General features: G+C 39.3%; 2 protein-coding genes and 1 pseudogene across 2 annotated transcripts; all 3 read left to right on the top strand.

The window, feature by feature from the left end:
• The first annotated feature begins 377 nt into the window (after positions 1-377).
• Positions 378-3,107, top strand: LOC143860886 (G-type lectin S-receptor-like serine/threonine-protein kinase LECRK3). The gene has a single exon (XM_077371736.1). It carries the CDS (start codon positions 533-535, stop codon positions 2,948-2,950), a length of 2,418 nt encoding a protein of 805 aa, XP_077227851.1. The 5' UTR covers positions 378-532; the 3' UTR covers positions 2,951-3,107.
• Positions 3,108-6,980: 3,873 nt separating this feature from the next.
• Positions 6,981-9,513, top strand: LOC143860878 (G-type lectin S-receptor-like serine/threonine-protein kinase LECRK3). Its single transcript, XM_077371725.1, has one exon. It carries the CDS (start codon positions 7,093-7,095, stop codon positions 9,511-9,513), a length of 2,421 nt encoding a protein of 806 aa, XP_077227840.1. The 5' UTR covers positions 6,981-7,092.
• A 1,332-nt stretch (positions 9,514-10,845) lies between these two features.
• Positions 10,846-22,924, top strand: LOC143860868 (G-type lectin S-receptor-like serine/threonine-protein kinase LECRK3; annotated as a pseudogene).
• Positions 22,925-23,675: the final 751 nt, after the last annotated feature.

The following is a 23,675-nucleotide window of genomic DNA, read 5'->3' as shown; positions in this document are numbered from 1 at the left end:
TCAAACAATCAAAACTATGCATAAAAGGGTGGGTCTACTCTAGGATTGATCATAGACGCAAAAGCAAGTTACTGACCAGATGGTTATAGACTTTGAATTAGGGAGATTAGAGGTCGTGCGGTCAAGATTGATCAGCAAGCATTCATTAGACACTAAAGATGGGTTATACACTAAGTTTCAGTATATGCAAAGTCAATGGCAATGGAAACGTCACTGGAGTCAGCTGCAGAAGTAAACATGAGAAAGTCTCTCTCTCTCTCTCTCTCTCTCTCTCTCTGTGTTTGAATGTTTCTCCTTCGACGCCAAAGACTTAATACATATATAATAGTGGCGTGTTGAATGAGTGTATTTCATTTGGGTGGAAAAATAAGTGAATAAGTTAAAACTAGCGATTCATTCTTATAGCTCCATGGAAACCATTTGATTTTTAATGAAACCCTCACCTATCATTTCTTCTCTTGTTTCATGAAACCTTCAGCAATTCCTGCCACTGTTTTTTTCTATATCAAAATTTATACTATAATTCTCTCAAATGGCATCTGCTCTTTCTAATCTTCTCTGCCTCTTGTTTCTTCTTCATCCCCTTCTTGCCATGGTTCAAACTAATGGTAGCATAAGTTTGGGCTCTAGTCTCTCTACTAGTGACAGTTCTTCATGGGTTTCACCTTCTGGTGATTTCGCATTTGGGTTCACACTTGTTGACAAAAATCTCTTCTTGCTTGCAATCTGGTTCAACAAAATACCAGAAAAAACTATAGTTTGGTCGGCAAATGGAGATAATTTGGTGCTGGATGGATCGAGAATCGAGCTGACGAACAGTGGACAGCTTGTGCTAAACAATCATCAAGGAAAAGATATATGGACAGCTCAAGTCACTAACGGTAGTGTCACCTCTGCCTCCATACTCGATACGGGGAACTTGGTGCTCAGGAATTCAAATTCTGGTATCACTTGGCAGAGTTTCGATCATTCCACGGACACCATCTTGCCTACGCAGATATTGGATATGGGCAGCAGTAGCACACTCTCTTCTCGTGAAACAGAGACCAACTACTCGAGTGGAAGGTTTGAGCTCGATTTCCAGACAGACGGGAATCTCGTGCTTTATACAGTAAATCTCCCTACCAGAATCCATTACAACTCTTACTGGAGTACCGCCACTATAGGAATAGATTCTCAGATGATCTTCAACCAGTCAGGCTACATTTACCTAAGGCAAACAAATGGGAGCATATACAACCTCACTTCGGGAAACGTAGTTTCAACGAGAGACTTCTACCAGAGAGCAACACTCGATTTTGATGGAGTTTTTAGACAATATGTCTACCCAAAGAACAGCTCGAGCAGCGGAAACTGGGTTGCTGGGTCCTGGTCTGTTGTATGGTCTGTTCCTTCTGACATTTGTATGGCAATTACCGATGTTTATGGCAGTGGAGCTTGTGGGTTCAATAGCTACTGCAGACTAGATGAGACTCAAAGGCCTCGTTGCTATTGTCCACCTAATTATTCCCACTCTGATCCTAGTAACACCTTCAAGGGATGCGAACCGGACTTTGTTTTGCAAAGTTGCGAGCCCAATGGAACAGGAAAAGAGTCTGGGCCTCAATTCCAAATGACGGAGATAATGAACACGGATTGGCCGTCGGCCGACTATGAATGGTATACTCCAGTAAATGAAGACCAATGCAGAGAAACTTGCTTGGGTGATTGTTCCTGTGCAGTTGCCATTTTCAAAGGTGCAAACTGTTGGACGAAGAAGCTCCCAATGTCAAATGGGAAGATGTATGGAAATTTTGGAGGGAAAGCTCTCATCAAAGTACCCTTTGGTAATTCCACTTCACAGATTCCTTCTCCTTCAGGCTCAAACAATGGGAAGCGTGATCGAGGGACTCTGATCCTCATAACATGGACGCTTTTAGGCAGCTCTGTGTTTCTAAACCTCCTCTTTCTTGTAGCCATTTTGCTGGCTGCTTTTTTCATCAAACATAAGAAACTGCTGAGACATCAGCCAGAACAAATTTCCTTGGGAATGAACCTGCGCTCTTTTACTTACAAAGAGCTTGAAGAAATTACAGATGGGTTCAAACAAGAATTGGGCAGGGGTGCTTTCGGCACAGTCTACAAAGGTATGCTAGTATCAAATGCTGGAAATTTGATCGCGGTCAAGAAGTTGGAAAGGTTGGTGGCTGATGGGGACAAGGAATTCAAAGCTGAAATAACAGCAATCGGCCGAATCCATCATAGGAATCTGGTCCAATTATTGGGATTCTGCAACGAGGGGTCACAACGGCTTTTGGTATATGAGTTCATGAGCAATGGCTCTTTATCAAGCTTCCTCTTTGGAAGGTCGAGGCCCAGCTGGAACCAACGGACAAAAATTGCCTTTGGAGTTGCAAGAGGGCTCACATACTTGCACGAAGAGTGTGGCACCCAAATCATTCACTGTGATATAAAGCCGCAAAACATACTTTTAGATGACAGTTTTACTGCAAGGATTTCGGATTTTGGCCTAGCAAAGCTTTTGCACGCGGACCAGACTCGAACAAATACGGGATTAAGAGGAACAAGAGGATATGTCGCACCCGAATGGTTCAGAAACATGCCAATCACAGCAAAGGTGGATGTTTACAGTTTCGGCACCTTGCTGCTAGAGATAATTTGTTGTAGGAAGAATGTCGAACTGGGACTGGATGACATGGATAATGTGATACTGACGGATTGGGCTTATGATTGCTATAGAGAAAGGCGACTGAATTTGTTAGTGGATGAGGACGAAGAGGCATTGAGCGATGCAAGGAGGCTGGAGAGGTTCGTGAGGGTAGCAATTTGGTGTATTCAGGAAGAACCATCACTAAGGCCTTCCATGAAGAAAGTGACACAGATGCTTGAAGGAGCAGTTGAGGTTTCGGTGCCCCCAGACCCGTCCTCCTTCATTAGTTCAATTGATTGAAGCCGCATCTCCTCCCATTCCGTGTACGAGGGTGTGCATTTGTGTGTGTACATGTGCAATTATACTCATTCATTATTTAGCGTATTTATGTCACATATTACTTTCTATTTGATCTTTAACCAAGGCGTGCTTTGGTCATTAAGAAGTCGAGAATCCATTGTCCCAAAATGCATGTTAGACCAATGAAATTCTTTGTGGATTTAATTCATCATAGAATAAATTTTAGGGACTTCATCAGCAATAAAAATTCAAATTTTAGAGCCATCGATGTCCAAATGATTGAATCAAAGAGAGAAACGAAACTACGGATGGTTTTGCAGATAGTAGGTTTCAATGGAGTGGTGGATATTTTTATAAGAAGTAAATCTAGTATTGTCTTTCAATGGTGCTTTATGAAGATTCACCCTGAATCAAAGGATTCTTTAGATCCTATAGCGATGCTATTTGAGTAAATTTCTTAGAAAAACACCACGCCCCAAGTGGAAAATAAAGAAGGCAGCACATGCTATCTAGGTAAATTTCTTAGAAAAAAAATTCACTCAAAACATTTCATTTGTACGTTGATATGCGAAACATTGGTGGCTGATGCACTAATTAAACATTTATTTGTGTCTCCATCCATTGAATCCCTTCTTCCCCTTAAGTCTTCATCTTAAGTAACAGAAAGAGATGATAAACATATTTTTTTTAAAAAAATTTATCCTCCCAAGTCTCTATTCATATATAGGTACTGGCACTCTGATTTTTTACTGTGAGTTTCTTCCGCAGACTTAACAAAATGAAACTGACACAGAGAAATTCAACCCAAGAAAGTAGCCAATAATGCATGTATGAAAGAAATATTGCTGTGAAAAAAGAAATACAAACATGGAGTAGACATACCTGTGTAATCAACAACACCGACTGTATGATTCGACATTTGTTGAAATCACATCTATCACGCAAAACCCATTTCAGGCCTTTGATGATTCACTAGAATTGAACAGATTAGAGCAGAGAAGGAAGCCACATTTTTTAAAACCCTAACCCGGGTGTTTTTAACGGCATAGCTCGGTTTTGGACGATGTGAAGGAGGGGATTATGATAGCACTGATGAGATAAACCCTAACCCTTACTAAGTTTTAAGAACTTAAGTTGAAATTTTTTTTATGGGTTTTGCTAACCAGGGCCCTAGGGGCACCATTGGAAAAGAAATTTTCCAATTATTTTACACATACTTTTATACTTGTTTTGATCGACATAGCTGCGGTTATTGATGAGTTGACACAGGGGATAATGAGATAAACCGTAACCCCAATTAAGTTTTAATGGCTAAGTTGCAAATATTTATCAACTAGGGACGGTTGGTTTTGAAAAAAAATAGGAAATGATACACTCATGACTCACCCCCTGTTTTTTTTCGCTTGGGACATCCTTTGTGTAAAAGAGTAGTCATAAATACTAGGCATGCAACTCGGGTTGGGCTGGTCGGGTTTTCCAAAGCCCTACCCTACCCGAGAATTATCTGGGGTTGGGTCGGGTCTATTTTTTTACGGGAAAACCCGAGATTCGTAAACCCGACCCAACCCAAGATAGTTTCTCAGGTTGGGTCGGGTTTTCAATTTTTTAGTGTAGGATAGCGACTGACTTTAAAGATTGTAGGGAAAAAAAATCTTCACACCAAAAATCTCTAAATTTATGTCATCATGTGTATAAATTTAAGGACACTAAAAATTTAAGAGATATGTTATTCAAGAGATATTTAAGAAAGTCACAGTACGCCCATATGAGTCGGGTCAGGTTTCAAATTTTTTTTTCTTTAAACCCGGCCCTGCCCAAGATTTAGTCGGGTTTTCCAATTTAAAACCCAACCTTACCCAAGACCCATGATTTCTAAATCCGACCCATGTTATTTTCGGGTCAGATAAACCTGACCAAGTTGCAGTCCTAATAAATACACTAGAGAGGGCTGTCCTAAGTAAAAAAAAAAAAAAAGGCGAATATTACTTCCCAAAAAAATTAAAATAATTTGCAGTGTGTGTGAGATCAAATGCGTGTCCAATGGGTCAATGACTTTATCGTCATTTCTATTCCCTACGGATTCTGGGATAAAATTCCACCCGCAAGTTGAATGGTCAATAAGGAACCCAATTCTGTCATTACTACTCTAATTTCAATTGCCAACTGATCGATCCTTCCCTTGGGCCCCACTATAAAGTATAAACATGTGTTTCTCACTTTGAATAGCTCTTGGAGATTGCCAGATTCTTCAAATTTTCACTCGGTTCGGACGTGCGACACTATTCATTCGGACGTCTTTGAGACTTCAGAAGGAAAAACACTCACAGGTTCTCGGTTCATGTTCCTTCAGACGTCCGACACTATTCATTCAGACGTCCTACAGACCGACATTATTCATTCGACTGGTTTTTGAGAAAATTCCAGATTCATCCCGATTTTACCAAAACTTCAACAAGCCATAACTTTCTCGTTTGATCTCCGATTCGCATGTGATTGGATCCGTTGGACTCGTATCGACGAGAGGAATCCAATAAACCCAACTTCACGTTCTGAATCGGTAGACACAATTTCTGTAAAATAATGTAATATTTAGGTCATATCTTTCCAAAACCTAGCTTCCATGGATATAACTGCTCGATCTTGAGTTCTTTGGGGGTTTCGAACAATTACGAACCCCAAGGAATCCAAGATGAAACACGGAATTCATCCTTGGACAAAAATAAAGCCTATAACACATCTCCTCTCTCTAATTCTTTTTTTAGGGTTCTTTAATTCATCTAACACATCATAGATCATAGATCTTACCTCGATCCGCGTTTTCCACTTCATCCTCCTCTTCCTCACGCAATCCTCTCTTAGGGCTAGGGGTGTAAACGAGCAGAGCCAAGCTTGGCCAGGCTCGGCTCGGCTCGGCTCGTTAAGCTCAAAAGCTTGGCTCGGGCTCGAACCAGGCTCGAGCTCGGCCAGGCTCGCGAGCCTTACCGAGCTCGAGTTATATTAAGTTCACACCCCTCATCTTCCCTGGACAGCCCTATCTAGTGTAATTTGACTACTTTTTTTACACTATGGGGGGTGGTCCAAGTAACAAATGGGGTTCCAAAAATGAAGTGACATATTTTGCCTCCCCCATTCACTCCAAGGACAACCCTTTTAGTGTATATATTAATATATAATATATATATTTAAATATATTAAATTCTTAACGAGCCTTAACGAGCCTGGCGAGCCTGGCCTAAATCGGGCTCGGCTCGTTAAGCTTAACGAGCCTGGCGAGCCGGCTCGTTAAGGATTCGAGCCGAGCTCGAGCCAAAATTGACACCCTTACTTAGGGCTGAACAAAACGAGTTTAGGATTTGATTAAACTCCCATGCTCGAGCCAAAATTGACACCCTTACTTAGGGCTGAACAAAACGAGTTTAGGATTTGATTAAACTCCCAAAAAATGTATTTATAGGCTTTCTCTTAAGAAGTCCTAATTAAATAAATCAATATGGGATAAAAACGCTCCTTCCTAAGAGGAAGAAACAAATTTTCGCTTAGGGGTATTTACAGGTCGTGAGCCCAAATACCTGTCAAACGGATTAATGTCTTGATATTCATTTATTTCCTACGAATTCCACGCGGAGGAATTAATGCCCATATGGGATTAGATTCCACTCGGAGGGGTGAAAGTCGAGTCAAATAAAAAAAATCACGCGATAATCGTATGGTCCTAAGAGCTTCTAATATAATGTTGCTTTCAACTTTTGTTGGCGGTCAAGATCAGTAGATCACATTGATTGATGTCATCCCCAAAAGCAAGTTTTACAATGTGGCTAAAATTAGCTGGACGGTCGAGATCAGTAGATCACATTGATTGATATGATACATGGAGTTTCAGTATATGCAGGTTGATGACCGTGGAAAAGTCATTGGTAATCCTACGCTCCTACCATTGACTCCAAGTCGCTGTGGAAGCCAAAAAGACAAAAGTTTCTTGTACTTGACGTAGAGAACCAACCATATTATCTCCATCTATACAAAAAAAAAAAAAACAAGCAGAGGGAATTATTAGATCACTTTTCCTTCTCTAATTCCATGTAAACCAGCTGATCAGCAATTCCTTCTCTTGTTATCAAAATTTATACTATCCTTAATCTCAAATGGCATCTGCTCTTGATAATCCTTTGTTGTTCTTGCTTGTTCTTATTCTTTTTCCACTTTCTGTCATCGCTCAAACTAATGGTAGGATAAGTTTGGGCTCTAGTCTCTCTACCAGTGACAATTCTTCATGGGTTTCACCTTCTGGTGATTTCGCATTCGGGTTCAAACCTGTTGCAGACAAAAATCTCTTCTTACTTGCAATCTGGTTCGACAAAGTACCAGAAAAAACTATAGTTTGGTCTGCACAGAGAGGTAATCTTGTGCTTTATGGATCGAAAGTCGAGTTGAAGAGCAGTGGACAACTTGTGCTGAGCAATAATCAAGGACAAGAGATATGGACGGCTGAAGTCACTACCGGTAGTGCCACCTCTGCTGACATTCTCGACACTGGGAATTTGGTGCTCTGGAATTCGAATTCTGGTATCACTTGGCAGAGTTTCGATCATTCCACGGACACCATCTTGCCTTCACAGATATTGGATATGGGCACCACACTATCTTCTCGTGAAACAGAGACCAACTACTCGAGCGGAAAGTTTGAGCTTCGTTTCCAAACAGATGGCAATCTCACGCTCTACACAACAAATCTCCTTACCAATTCTCTTTACAATGCTTACTGGAGTAGCGGCACTGCAGGAACCAATTCTCAGATGATCTTCAATCAGTCAGGTTACATTTACCTCAGGCAAACAAATGGGAGCCTACACAACCTCACTTTGGGAAACATAGTTTCAACCAGAGACTTCTACCACAGAGCAACACTCGATTTTGATGGAGTTTTTAGACAATATGTCTACCCAAAGAACAGCTCGAGCAGCGGAAACTGGGTTGCTGGGTCCTGGTCTGTTGTATGGTCTGTCCCTTCTGACATTTGTTTGACAATTACCGATGTTTTGGGCAGTGGAGCTTGTGGGTTTAACAGCTACTGCAGACTAAATGAGATTCAAAGGCCTAGTTGCTATTGTCCACCTAATTATTCCTACTCTGATCCTAGAAACACCTTCAAGGGATGCGAACCGGACTTTGTTTTGCAAAGTTGCGAGCCCAATGGAGCAGGAAAAGAGTCTGGGCCTCAATTCCAAATGACGGAGATAATGAACACGGATTGGCCGTCGGCCGACTATGAATGGTATACTCCAGTAAATGAAGACCAATGCAGAGAAACTTGCTTGGGTGATTGTTCCTGTGCAGTTGCCATTTTCAAAGGTGCAAACTGTTGGACGAAGAAGCTCCCAATGTCAAATGGGAAGATGTATGCAAATTTTGGAGGGAAAGCTCTCATCAAAGTACCCTTTGGCAATTCCAGTTTGCAGTTTCCTTCTCCTTCAGGATCAAACAAAGGGAAGAGTGATCGAAGTACTTTGATCCTCATAACATGGACACTTTTGGGTAGCTCTGTGTTTCTAAACCTCCTCTTTCTTGTAGCCATTTTGCTGGCTGCTATTTTCATCAAACATAAGAAACTGCTGAGACATCAGCCAGAACAAATTTCCTTGGGAATGAACCTGCGCTCTTTTACTTACAAAGAGCTTGAAGAAATTACAGATGGGTTCAAACAAGAATTGGGCAGGGGTGCTTTCGGCACAGTCTACAAAGGTATGCTAGTATCAAATGCTGGAAATTTGATCGCGGTCAAGCAGTTGGAAAGGTTGGTGGCTGATGGGGACAAGGAATTCAAAGCTGAAATAACAGCAATCGGCCGAATCCATCATAGGAATCTGGTCCAATTATTGGGATTCTGCAACGAGGGGTCACAACGGCTTTTGGTATATGAGTTCATGAGCAATGGCTCTTTATCAAGCTTCCTCTTTGGAAGTTTGAGGCCCAGCTGGAACCAACGGACACAAATTGCCTTTGGAGTTGCAAGAGGGCTCACATACTTGCACGAAGAGTGTGGCACCCAAATCATTCACTGTGATATAAAGCCGCAAAACATACTTTTAGATGACAGTTTTACTGCAAGGATTTCGGATTTTGGCCTAGCAAAGCTTTTGCACGCGGACCAGACTCGAACAAATACGGGATTAAGAGGAACAAGAGGATATGTCGCACCCGAATGGTTCAGAAACATGCCAATCACAGCAAAGGTGGATGTTTACAGTTTCGGCACCTTGCTGCTAGAGATAATTTGTTGTAGGAAGAATGTCGAACTGGGACTGGATGACATGGATAATGTGATACTGACGGATTGGGCTTATGATTGCTATAGAGAAAGGCGACTGAATTTGTTAGTGGAGGAGGACGAAGAGGCATTGAGCGATGCAAGGAGGCTGGAGAGGTTCGTGAGGGTAGCAATTTGGTGTATTCAGGAAGAACCATCACTAAGGCCTTCCATGAAGAAAGTGACACAGATGCTTGAAGGAGCAGTTGAGGTTTCGGTGCCCCCAGACCCGTCCTCCTTCATTAGTTCAATTGATTGAAGCCGAATCTCCTCCCATTCCGTGTACGAGGGTGTGCATTTGTGTGTGTACATGTGCAATTATACTCATTCATTATTTAGCGTATTTATGTCACATATTACTCTCTATTTGATCTTTAACCAAGGCGTGCTTTGGTCATTTAGAAGTTGAGAATCCATTGTCCCAAAATGCATGTTAGACCAATGAAATTCTTTGTGGATTTAATTCATCATAGAATAAATTTTAAGGACTTCATCAGCAATAAAAATTCAAATTTTAGAGCCATCGATGTCCAAATGATTGAATCAAAGAGAGAAACGAAACTACGGATGGTTTTGCAGATAGTAGGTTTCAATGGAGTGGTGGATATTTTTGTAAGAAGTAAATCTAGTATTGTCTTTCAATGGTGCTTTATGAAGATTCACTCTGAATCAAAGGATTCTTTAGATCCTACAGCGATGCTATTTGAGTATATTTCTTAGAAAAACACCACGCCCCAAGTGGAAAATAAAGAAGGCAGCACATGCTATCTGGGTAAATTTCTTAGAAAAAAAATTCACTCAAAACATTTCATTTGTTCGTTGATATGCGAAACATTGGTGGCTGATGCACTAATTAAACATTTATTTGTGTCTCCATCCATTGAATCATTTCTTCCCCTTAAGTCTTCATCTTAAGTAACCGAAAGAGATGATAGACATATTTTTTTTAAAAAAATTTATCCTCCCAAGTCTCTATTCATATATAGGTACTGGCACTCTGATTTTTTACTGTGAGTTTCTTCCGCAGACTTAACAAAATGAAACTGACACAGAGAAATTCAACCCAAGAAAGTAGCCAATAATGCATGTATGAAAGAAATATTGCTGTGAAAAAAGAAATACAAACATGGAGTAGACATACCTGTGTAATCAACAACACCAACTGTATGATTCGACATTTGTTGAAATCAAATCTATCACGCAAAACCCATATCAGGCCTTGGATGATTCACTAGAATTGAACAGATTAGAGCAGAGAACGAAGCCACATTTTTTAGAACCCTAACCCGGGTGTTTTTAACGGCATAGCTCGGTTTTGGATGATGTGAAGGAGGGGATTATGATAGCACTGATGAGATAAACCCTAACCCTTACTAAGTTTTAAGAACTTAAGTTGAAATTTTTTTATGGGTTTTGCTAACCAGGGCCCTAAGGGCACCATTGGAAAAGAAATTTTCCAATTATTTTACACATACCTTTATACTTGTTTTGATCGACATAGCTGCGGTTATTGATGAGTTGATACAGGGTATAATGAGATAAACCGTAACCCCAATCAAGTTTTAATGGCTAAGTTGCAAATATTTCTCAAATGGCATCTGTTCTTGATAATCCTCTGCTCTTCTTGTTTGTTCTTCTTTTTCCCCTTTCTGCCATGGCTCAAACTAATGGTAGCATAAGTTTGGGCTCTAGTCTCTCTAGCAGTGACAATTCTTCATGGGTTTCACCTTCTGGTGATTTCGCATTCGGGTTCACTCCTGTTGCAGACAAAAATTTCTTTTTACTTGCAATCTGGTTCGACAAAGTACCAGAAAAAACTATAGTTTGGTCTGCACACGGAGGTAATCTTGTGCTTTATGGATCGAAAGTCGAGTTGAAGAGCAGTGGACAACTTGTGCTGAGCAATAATCAAGGACAAGAGATATGGACGGCTCAAGTCACTAACGGTAGTGCAACCTCTGCTGCCATTCTCGACACTGGGAATTTGGTGCTCTGGAATTCGAATTCTGGTATCACTTGGCAGAGTTTCGATCATTCCACGGACACCATCTTGCCTTCACAGATATTGGATATGGGCACCAGGCTATCTTCTCGTGAAACAGAGACCAACTACTCGAGCGGAAAGTATGAGCTTCGTTTCCAAACAGATGGCAATCTCGTGCTTTACCCAAAAAATCTCCTTACCAATTCTCTTTACAATGCTTACTGGCGACACTGCAGGAACCAATTCTCAGATGATCTTCAATCAGTCAGGGTACATTTACCTCAGACAAACAAATGGGAGCATACACAACCTCACTTTGGGAAACATAGTTTCAACTAGAGACTTCTACCACAGAGCAACACTTGATTTTGACGGAGTTTTCAGGCAATATATATACCCCAGGAATGGCACAAGCAACAGAAACTGGGCTGGTGAGTCCTGGTCTATTGTATGGTCGGTGCCAAGTGACATTTGTACGGCAATTACCGATAGTTTTGGCAGTGGAGCTTGTGGGTTCAATAGCTACTGCAGACTAGATGATACTCTAAGGCCTAGTTGCATCTGTCCACCCAATTATTCCTACTTTGATTCCAGTAACACTTTCAAGGGATGCACGCCGGACTTTGTTCCTCAAAGTTGCGAGCCTGGTGGATCAGGGGAAGAGCCTAGACCTCAATTCCAAATGACAGAGTTGCCAAACACAAATTGGCCGATGTCTGACTTTGATCGATATAATTCAACAAATGAAGACCAGTGCAGAGAACTCTGCTTGGGTGATTGTTTTTGTGCGGCAGCCATTTTCAATGGTGTAGACTGTTACAAGAAGAAGTTCCCACTCTCAAATGGGAGGATAGAGACTGGAACAACAAAGGCACTCATCAAAGTTTCCCTAGGAAATTCCACTTCTCAGTTTCCATTTCAAAGGGAAATGTGTTTTATCTTTTTGGAGCAAGAAGGAATATAATTCCATAAAAAGAAAAAGATAAAAAAAGTGCCCTTTGTATTTAGTAAATTTTCATGGAACTCATGAACCATTTATAGGCTTGTAGCCCGCTTTAGTAGTTGGCGGTGTACTAACGATATATATCTATCTTTCTACTATAATAAGCAAGCTGGGAGGAAAAGCCCAGGCATTTTTGAATTTTTTGAAAATTCTGTGGAATTAACACCTCACTTTTCTTGACTTTTTTTAACGCACCCATTCAACCCACATATTTTCAATCCTACCCCCTTCTTTATGCTTTTTAACAAAGGCACCCATTAAACCACATAATTTCAATCCTACCCCCTCTTTTATGCTCTTTTTACGGATTGGGTGCATATGCCGTAATTGTCATAGCAAGGTGCCATTTGTGGGTACTTTTTTTCGGTAATTGTTCTCTTTTACAACCATTTTGCCGTAATTTCCCTCCAAAACTTTAGTACCTTATGATTATTATTGCTAATTTCTTTCGGTACTTATTATTGCTAGCAACCTTTCCAGAAATAGTATTGCCGTGCAATTTTCACCACGTCTAATAAGACAAATCTCTCAACACATACAATTGCAAAGGATGGCCGAGAAGTAGCCTTTGGAGAAGGTGGCTAGCAAATACCTACCAAAACAAAAAAAAACCAGCAAAAACAAAAATTGGAGAGTTGTGATCATCCCATGGAAATGATTTTTGGGGCACAACCTATTTACAATGTGGCCCATCAAATGGATGGTTTGGATCATCCTATGGTGTGGGTCGTGCATTAACATTAAGGCCCAATTGTAGACCCCACCCATATTTGTCAAATGAAGTTTACGGTCAACGCCATAGGATGATGCAAGCCGTCCATTTGATGGGCCGCGATGCAAGCCCCAACAATCATTGCCATATGATGATCCTAGCCCTCTGATTTATAGAGAAACTAATTACCATGCCAATTATCGAAGCCATTGCCCTTTTTTATCATTTCGTATGTATGCCACTTTGAGTTATACAAATTCTTCCATTTCGCTATTGTTAATAGTTTTAATGCTTCTTTTAATTAACCATTATCTTTTCTTCGCCGCCCGATGCACGGGGTTTTTACTAGTACAATATAAAGTTGAAGGTGGTAAGCTGCGTGGCGCCACGTGTGAGCCCCTTCTTTATTCCGAAATTTTACAAAATCTAAATTTCAAAAGACTTTTATACATGCAACTTCTGTGTATAACTACTTTTAAGAGAAAGATAAATATACACGCTAACTTCTGTGTATAGTGCCTTAATCATAAAGGATTATTATTTAACACTCTTAAAAGTTTTTTTACTTTCGTATGTATCTACTCAAGTTTAACGTATATAAATAAACACGCTAACTTCTGTGTATAGTGCCTTAATCATAAAGGATTATTATTTAATACTCTTAAAAGTTTTTTTTCTTTCGTATGTATCTACTCAAGTTTAACCTATATAAATATACATGCTAACTTCTGTGCATAGTGCCTTAATCATAAAGGATTATTATTTAATACTCTTAAAAGTTTTTTTACTTTTGTATGTATCTACTCAAGTTTAACGTATATCTTCTCCCAACGATTCGTTTTCCGATATCATATGTAACCCTTCCCTATTCCACGATTTCACACATATGCAAGCCCTATATTAGCAAAGCCTTTTCATCTTTACCAAGTCTTTTTAGCTGGATCTTCGCCGGTCCAAAATTTCTCATCATTTTTTTAAAATTTTTACACTCAATCTTTGATAGGTACCTAGAAATGGACAAGAAGAAGATGAAATAATGGTTCGTTTGGGAAACCAGTCCCTCGTACAATAGCACGAAATTAAGTTGAATTCTTCTTTACCTTTTCCATTAAGAGATAAGAAAATATAAACATCTACAATGATCTCAAGTTTCAACACCCTAGGACTCTACAACCAATCAGAATAAATGATTAATAAAAGAAAACTAAAAGATAAATATAAAAGATAGCTAAAACTAACTAGCCAACGTAATCGTTGGTTATTGACATCTCTAATCTAACGTAGCTACAAGCAATATCCGATTAAAGAAATCCCTAAAATCTAGGGATTCAACAATCTTTCTCTAGGGTTTCTGTAGGCGGAGTTTTCATTTTTTTCTTTATTTTTTGAGATTATAATTTCTTCTTTCTTTTATTCCAAGTTCATTGATTCAATTAATACCCTCAAGTCTTCCGCTGCAGATTCGTCATCCAAATTGGTGAGCGAACCCATTTATGCAGCAGCTTTTCCTATTGCTTACATAGTTTTCCCTTCTCTTCTTTATAAATAATTTAGAAAAAAAATCTATAATTCCATCTTTTCAATTCATTTTTTATGAATCATTAACTTTCCTTTGCCACGCTGTCCAAGTAGAAATTTTGTATAAATACATATTTTTTCCTTTAATTTCTTTATAATAATTTAGAAAAATATTTCACTGTCTTTTAAGCTCATTTTTTATGAATCATTTACTTTTCGTTTTTATACCATCTGAGTATAATATGAATTGTTATACCATTGAGGTCATTTACATTCTTTTATTGGTAAAAACTTTTAAAATACCTTTGATTTTAAAAGTTCGATGAATTTGGAAAGAGTAATGTCGCTCGAATATTAGTGAAGCATTTATTTAAACCACGAATAAAAGACGAGAGAAGATTTATTTGGCCAAGATCTGAGGTGTGGGTGCCTATCATGTGTAGTACACATTTATGTATCTAGGCATGCCCACGCTTATTCTGAATGTTTTTCTAAAACTGATAATATTGAAGTTCTTACCAGTGAACACAAATGCAGCCCATTGCCACTAACCACAGCTTGATTGGATGTTCCTATCCTTTTAATCTATTTGCCTTTTAATCTCTCTATGTTTCATATCAAATAAAATTGTTTAGCACTTGACGCTTATATAAGAAGCTCTAGAATTTGGAAGTGATGGTTGAAGAAATGTGATGTGCTTTGCCTTTCAGCCTACTATGCTTTGCATTTTGAATCTGATTTGCTATGTTTGTTTTTTACTTGATCATCTGAGTTTATCAGATTCTGATGTTCACCTATTTTGAATAGGATATGCTTTTGGTGAGTCTTTTCCTAACATGATGTCAATTTTTACTTGCAGTTGTTAGTTTAGTTGTAAACGAATGTTGATTTCTGCATTTTGATCAACGGGTGTTCCTTGGGTTGTTCATATTGTGTTGTATATGTTTAAAGTGCAATGTTTCTTAAGATGCGTATAAGTTGTTTGATCAAATGCTTACCATAATTAAGTTACAATGATAATTTATAATTTACATCAAGCCATTTTGTGATATTATATTTCTTGATATTATTATTGTTATATAAACTTGCATGGTTCTTTTTAATTGTCTTAATTCAGTGGAAAAGCTTCCAAAGATAAGAGATGGTAGCCCCTTGATCAAGTGAGATAAAGAAAAAGATTTTTTTTTTTGCCTCTTTAGGTCTTTAAATGGTCAATACCTTGATCTTTTGAGAGGGATGTCTTCTTCTGCTGAATGTGTTAGTTTAGACAGGCCAAATCTTGACAACATATACTGTAACTTCCCTTATTGGAATGCTACCAAAAAAAAAAAAAAAAAAAACACTACTTGCATATTAGCTTCCTTCTAACATGATTTTTGCCTTCCAGTTGATGTTGTTTGCTAAGAATGTGAAGTGGAAGTAGGGACAGTAACTTCCCTTATTGGAAGTTGTTTGCGAGTGGAAGTAGGGACCACGTCCAATAAGTCTTTTCGTTTTCCCTCAGGCGTCATGTCTCTATAAATGCAAGTTACTGTTCATATATAAATAACCCAACTGTGTGGGAGAGAGAGACTCGTTTAATGTTGGGTTGTTTTTAACACTTGGGCTATTAGAGGTGCGTGGGATGTTTTGGTAGGATTTTAATAGGATTGGGTATTCAAATCCATTAAAAATTGTTCCCCCCCCCCAAAAAAAAAAAAATCATGTGGAGAGGTGTGAAAACGTTCCACGTGCCCGGTAGGGGTGTAAACGGATCTAATTCGAAGCGGATATGGCTATATCCAAATTCGATTACAGAATACACTATCCGAATTCGAATTCGACGGATATTTAATATCTATTACCGAATTCGATTCCGCCGGATATTGTTCGAATTCGGATATTATCCGTATCCGTTTATCCAGTAAATTTGAACATTTAACTGTAACACTTTATCTTTGTTCTCCTCTTTACTCCTCGAATGAATTTTCCAAACCCTAAAACCAGACCTCTACTTTCTCTTCTCAAAATTAACTTTCAAACCCTAAAATATATGAGATTCTCTTCTTCCTTTTAAAACAAAGGCAGAGAGAGAGAGAGAGAGAGAGAGAGAGAGAGAGCGGCGGTGGGGATGGATGGTCTTTGGGTTTTTTTTTTTTTTTGATGGAATGGGTTTGGGCTATTTTGAAGAGGAGAAGTGAGAGTGCTGATGGTGGAAGATGAAGAGAAAATGAGGATGGAGATGGGGATTGTGTTAGAGATGGAGGTGGCCGTGTGAAGGTGGAGAGGGGCGGCGATGGATTTTGGTGGGAGTTGGGTGCACCAAGGAATGGCGGAGATGGTGTCTCTGCCTCCTCTTTTCTCCTCTCTCTTGCTTCTCCTTGCAAACCTCAGAAGTCCCCTCTTTTAATTGCATTTTGGGTTTTTATATAACCCTAAGTTGGAAAATTGATCGAGTCGTCCATTTACTATCAATGACCTAGATGGCTGTTTTGCTTTAGAATTCTCTAGAAGCTATGCCATCTTCTTTCAATCACCATCATCCATTTGTCTCTTTTATCCTACAACCCACATTTGTTGCTTCATAAAGAAGCCATGTCAAACTCCAAGATTGCCCTTAAAATGAGAAATTATTCAATTTCCCACCCAAAATACTTTTGTTTTTTTTTTTCTAAAAAGAAAATTCACTTTTCTTTTAGAAACAAAAGATAGTGTGTCATTACTAAAAATAAATATTAATGATATTATTAATAATAAATAAAAGGAATATACCATTTACTAGATTCGCATCCGCTAAGAGCCGGATATCTCATAAACGGATTCGGATAATATCCGCTTGAAACGGATTCGGATAATATTAGCTTTAAACGGATTCGGATGCGGACGGTAATCGAATTTTTGAATATCCATTTACACCCCTAGTGTTCAGGATTTCGCAAGACCGTGAATCTTCCCAATTAAGGGCGATAACCTTTATGAGATTTTCTTCCAATCAATCTCCAAGTCGGTTCACCAAATAAATCAATGCATGCGAGTTGGTTTTCCATGTTTCATTATGATATTCATTAAGCAATTTGTTCATTTTCTTCTTGCACACCTATATGGTTTTAGGGGCCGTTTGGATATGCGGATTTTAGAAACCAGGTTTTTAGTTTGAAAACAATGTAAAAGAGGGTTAGAAAAGAGGGTTAGAGAGAAGAGAAGAAGAGGACCAACCATCGTTTTTTACTCATTTTTTACTTCTCTCCCTTCTTTCCATCAGCAAGAGAGTAGAAGATCCACCCATTTTCCTGGTTTTAGAAATCTCAGGTTGCAGGAGAGATTTTTAAAACCTGATTTTCTTGCTTAAAATCCAAGAAACGCTGCCAGGACAGCACACAGCAGCCTGATCATGAACCCTCTTTTACACTGATTTCTAATAAATTTTATTATTCATTTATTTTTTTGGCCGTCCCGTGCATCGCACGGGACTACAACTAGTCTATTACTGTATAGCAGAAGAGAAAAGGAGAGAATTACTTGAATTTCTCCCAAAATTCTAATAGAATTAAACATCACTTTTTTGACTTTTTTTAACAAAGGCACCCATTCAACCCACATATTTTCAATCCTACCCCCTCCTTTATGCTTTTTAACAAAGGCACCATTAAAGCCACATAATGTCAATCCTGCCCCCTTCCTTTGCGCTTTTTTAATAAAAAAAATGGACAAAGACGGTTTTTTTTCTTTGCAAAATTATGGACAAAGTACTTGAAAGTTGCAAAATTAAAGAAAAAAGTACCGAAATGGGTAACTATATATGACAATTGTACAATTACGAAAAAAAACTACAAAGAAGAGATATCGAAATATGGCAATTACAAAAAAACTACTTTTACTTATAAATTTTTTGACGATATTACGAATTCTGGACACCTTTAAAAATATTTACGAATTCGGGGTACCTTAGGAGGAACAACATATTATGGAAACCTCTATAGATTAGAAGGCTAGGATCAACCTATGGAAATGATTTTACGGGCACAACCTATTGATCTTGTGTTCCATCACATGGACGGTTTCGATCAACCTATGATGTGGTCTATACAGTTCTTTGTCGGCCCCGATCGCACAGGGTTTTACTATTGATGTTGTGTTCCTCAAAAAATTTATAAGTAAAAGTAGTTTTTTTGTAATACTGAGCTGAACTTGTCATCTTATTGGTAGTGATATAATGATATTACTGCAGGACGAATTTCCATGGATTGTATGGTTTGGATGATTCGATTAGCATAATATTTGTATAGTGGACCATCCAAGGTAGGCCAACTGATGGACCATTCCAAATCAATGTAGCCATGGAGGTATGCCATGTGTTGGTTGGATATTTGTGCCAACTACTGATTTGCGTCGGGTTTTACCCGACCCGAAAATAACATGGGTCGGGTTTAGAAATCATGGGTCTTGGGTAGGGTCAGATTTTAAATTGGAAAATCGGACTAAACCATGGGTAGGGCTGGGTTTAAAGAAAAAAACCCTACCCGGCTCATATGAGTGTGCTGTAACTTCCTTAAATATCTCTTAAATAACATAGCAAATTATTTTCCAATATATTGATACAATTGTTTTCATTGAGGTGTTCATGTCTCTTATATGAAAATATAGTGTCGTCCTTAAATTTATACACTTATGACATAAATTTAGAGATTTTTGGTGTGAAGATTTGTTTTTCTTTCCACCAATCTTTAAAATTAGTCACGTTCCTATGCTACAAAATGAAAACCCGACCCGAGTTGCACCATTGTTTTGTTTTAGGGATGCTGTGGCAATTAATTTCTAAAAGCATGACTTCTGTGTAAATATGAAACTATTAAAGGATTATTTGGCAACTTTATAACCTTGGAACGATTTGGTTTGGGATAAAAAAAGAAAATAAATTCCATGGTGGTGAGACCAAATGCCTGTCAAACGGATTAGTGTCGTTATCTTCATTTATTTTCTACAAATTCCTTGTCCATATGAGATTAGATTCCACGCGCGCAGGGGAAAAGTCCAGTCAAATAAAAAACCCGTGTTATTTATTTCTCATTTTTTGATAAAGCAGTTTCAATTTTACTTTTTTACGACGTAGGATGTCCCCACCCCACTTTGTAGAGTGGGACTAATTCCCTCCGGATGCGCGCAATCACCCGTAAACCAAGCACATCGGGTAAGCCCAGAGAGATTCGAACTCTCGTCTCTGTGGAGCATACCCAAGACTTTAAGCCAAAGAGCCACACCTGTACGGGTTAAAAAAGCAGTTTCAATTGCCGAGGTGGGAAAGTGTGGTGGGGGCCCACAAGATGAATGGTCCGGATCACAACAAGGATCCCAATTATCTTATTACTACCCTAGGGCCTAGTATACCGATGGAGCATGATCAAGACCGTTAAATACATATTACCCCTTGGTGGCCCACAAGATGAACGTTAATCTTATGATCATCACATCCATGCCACGTGTATTTCTTACTTGGATTACCTCTCGAGATTGCCGAATTGCCAGATACTTGTTTCCAACCGTTAGATTTGTGATACCAAGCAAACAAGGATTGGAAGAAATCCCAATCAACGAATCCAAACAAAGACATGTAGAATGGGCCCCACCATATATGTTGATGGGTCCCACCGAAAAATAATGGTTTACATATGTTTTGAGACTTTTACATGTTTTTTCGACTTTTTATCAAAAAAATGTGCAAATTGATATTTCCAAGGGCATTTAAATGCTCCTTAACTAGTTTGGGACAAAGGCTTAGTTTAGTTGAGTTGAATTGAGTTGAGTTGAGTATTTAAATGCTACTTAACTAGTTTGGGACAAAGGCTTAGTTTAGTTGAGTTGAATTGAGTTGAGTTGAGTATTTAAATGCTCCTTAACGATCGTAAAAGCCATTTTTTATTTTATTGGTTGTCTTGTACTTAATTGTTTTTTACTAATCCAGTTCTTTTGCCAAAAAAAAAAAAAAAAAAAAAAGGCTCACAGGAAGCATCCCACGAAGCAGAGGGGACTCTAAAAGAAGTGCTCTTCCTCAACAATTCATTATCGGGCTGTCTTCCTTATGAGATCGGATTCCTATCTAAGGCCACGGTCTTCGACGCAGGATTTAATCTATTAGTGGGTCCGATCACGCGCTCGTTGGGATGCCTTAGAAAAATCGAACAGTTCAATTTCGCGGGCAACTTTCTCACCGGATTTATACCGGAAGAGATTTGCAAGGTCGGCAATCTACTCAATTTCTCGCTCTCCGACAACTATTTCACCGGAGTTGGGCCAATCTGCTTGCAATTGATCAACAAGGGCGTGCTCGATATTCGCATAAGTTTGGGCTCTAGTCTCTCTACCAGTGACAATACTTCATGGGTTTCGCCTTCTGGTGATTTCGCATTCGGGTTCACTCGCGTTGCAGACAAAGATCTCTTCTTGCTTGCAATTTGGTTCGACAAAGTACCTGAAAAAACTATAATTTGGTCGGCAAATGGAGATAATCTTGTGCTTGATGGATCGAAAGTCGAGCTGACGAGCAGTGGAAATCTTGTGCATCGCAATCATCAAGGACAAGAGATATGGAGGGCTCAAGTCACTAACGGTAGTGTCACCTCCGCCGCCATGCTCGAGACAGGGAACTTGGTCCTCAGGAATTCGAATTCTGGTATCACTTGGCAGAGTTTTGATCTTTCTACGGACACCATCCTGCCTACGCTGATATTGGATCAGGGCAGCATGCTTTCTTCTCGTGAAACAAAGACCAACTACTCGAGCGGAAAGTTTGAGCTTCGTTTCCAAACAGATGGCAATCTCGTGCTTTACACAACAAATCTCCTTACCAATAATCTTTACAATGCTTACTGGAGTAGCGACACTGCAGGAACTCATTCTCAGATGATCTTCAATCAGTCAGGTTACATTTACCTCAGGCAAACAAATGGGAGCATACACAACCTCACTTTGGGAAACATAGTTTCAACCAGAGACTTCTACCACAGAGCAACACTTGATTTTGATGGAGTTTTCAGGCAATATATATACCCCAAGAATGGCTCAAGCAACAGAAACTGGGCAGGTGAGTCCTGGTCTATTGTATGGTCGGTGCCTCATGACATTTGTATGGCAATTACAGATAATTTTGGCAGTGGAGCTTGTGGGTTCAATAAATGAAGACCGGTGCAGAGAACTCTGCTTGGATGATTGTTTTTGTGCGGTCGCATTTTCAATGGTGTAGACTGTTTCAATGGTGTAGACTCTCAAATGGGAGGATGGAGACTGGAGATGGAACAACAAAGGCACTCATCAAAGTTCCCCTAGGAAATTCGACTTCTCAGTTTCCAAATTTCACTTCTCAGTTTCCATTTCCTTCAGGTTCAAACGGAGGGCAGAGTGATCGAGGTACTCTGATCATCATCTTCTCGACCCTTTTAGGCAGTTCTGTGTTTCTCAACCTCCACTTTTTGGTAGCCATTTTGTTGGCTGTTTTCTTCCAATATCATAAGAAACTACTAAAACACCAGCCAGAACAAGCGACACCAGAACAAAATTTCTTATGAATGCATTTGCGATTGTTTACTTACAAAGAGCTTGAAGAAGTTACAGATGGGTTTAAACAAGAATTGGGTAGCGGTGCTTTCGGCACAGTCTATAAAGGCGTCTTAACATCAAGTACTGGTAATTTCGTCGCAGTCAAGAAGCTGGAGAAGTTGGTGGAGGAAGGAGATAAGGAATTCAAAGCTGAAATAACGGCAAAATCCATCATAAGAATCTAGTACAATTATTGGGATTCTGCTACGAGGGGTCACAACGGCTTTTGGTATATGAGTTCATGAGCAACGGCTCCTTAGCAAGCTTCCTATTTGGAAGTTCGAGGCCCAGCTGGAACCAACGGACACAGATTGCCTTTGGAGTTGCAAGAGGGCTTACTTACTTGCATGATGAGTGTGGCAACCAAATCATCCATTGTGATATAAAGCCTCAAAACATACTTTTAGATTGCAATTTTACTACAAGGATTTCGGATTTTGGCCTGGCCAAGCTTATGCGATCGGACCAGACTCGAACAAATACAGGATTAAGAGGAACCAGAGGATATGTCGCACCCGATTGGTTCAGAAACATGTCAATCACTACAAAGGTGGATGTTTACAGCTTTGGCGTCTTGTTGCTGGAGATAATTTGTTTTAGGAAGAACGTGGAAGTGGGGCTGGATGACATAGAGAATGCAATACTGACTTATTGGGCTTATGATTGCTATAGAGAAAGGAAACTGAATTTGTTAGTGGAGGATGATTTAGAGGCACTAAGCGACGCTAGGAGGCTGGAGAGGTTCGTGATGGTAGCAATTTGGTGTATTCAAGAGGAACCATCACTAAGGCCTTCTATGAAGAAAGTGACCCAGATGCTTGAAGGAGCAGTTGAAGTTTCTGTGCCCCCCAGACCCATCCTCCTTCATTAGTTCAATTGGTTGAAACTGTAAGCGGCAACAGATCTTGGCGATTCAACATTGAGAAAATTACAGAACAATAGGGATTGAATTGTAATGGGAAAAAAATCATACCGGAAGCCATGAATTGGGTTTTTCTTTCTCTCTGAGTTTCTCTTCGCTACACAACCGTCGGTGATGGGGACCGGTTTCTTTCTCTTCAAGCGTGGATTCTCAAAGATTGAAAAACGAATTTGTTGTGTGCAAATAGGACCCAAGAGTTCCCTTTTATAAGCGTTTGTGGGAAGAGATGCGACTCCTCATCACGCCCATCCCTCTCCCCAAACGTCTCTTTACGTTCATACCTTTTCACATAAAGTCTTTTCATTAATGACTTTTCACAAAACCAATTAACTAACCAAATGATCTTGACCATCGATCTTGCAAAAGCCACATCCACCGTTAGGATTATTTCCTAACATTCTCCCACTTGGCTAGCAAGATCTTTGAGCCAAACATAAGGATCATATCCGTTTAGCAAAAACTACCAACAATAAACCATGTAACCATTGGGTCACCAACTCTACCCAATAGCCTACCCCATGATTATATTATTAGTAATTCTTACTAACAGGAATGTAAAAGCATACATGCATAAGATGTAAACATGGTCCAAAACAGTCATACAGACACATTCTACCTCTTATTAACAATCCATTTACAAAATGTGCACGAAATGGAGCGGTAGAAAATAATCATATATATCAGAATCATAAATTATAATGTGATCACAATAG

Source organism: Tasmannia lanceolata, unplaced genomic scaffold, assembly GCF_043159265.1.
Source record: "Tasmannia lanceolata isolate RefF3 unplaced genomic scaffold, GAP_Taslan_0.1 ptg000003l, whole genome shotgun sequence".
NCBI lineage: Eukaryota > Viridiplantae > Streptophyta > Magnoliopsida > Canellales > Winteraceae > Tasmannia > Tasmannia lanceolata.
The sequence above is the reverse complement of the archived record's forward strand: the minus strand, read 5'-3'. Positions and strand labels throughout refer to the sequence as shown.

Bases quoted from the DNA above. Each gene is read 5' to 3' on its own strand.
- LOC143860886 (XM_077371736.1), top strand. From the start codon at position 533: ATGGCATCTGCTCTTTCTAATCTTCTCTGCCTCTTGTTTCTTCTTCAT.
- LOC143860878 (XM_077371725.1), top strand. From the start codon at position 7,093: ATGGCATCTGCTCTTGATAATCCTTTGTTGTTCTTGCTTGTTCTTATT.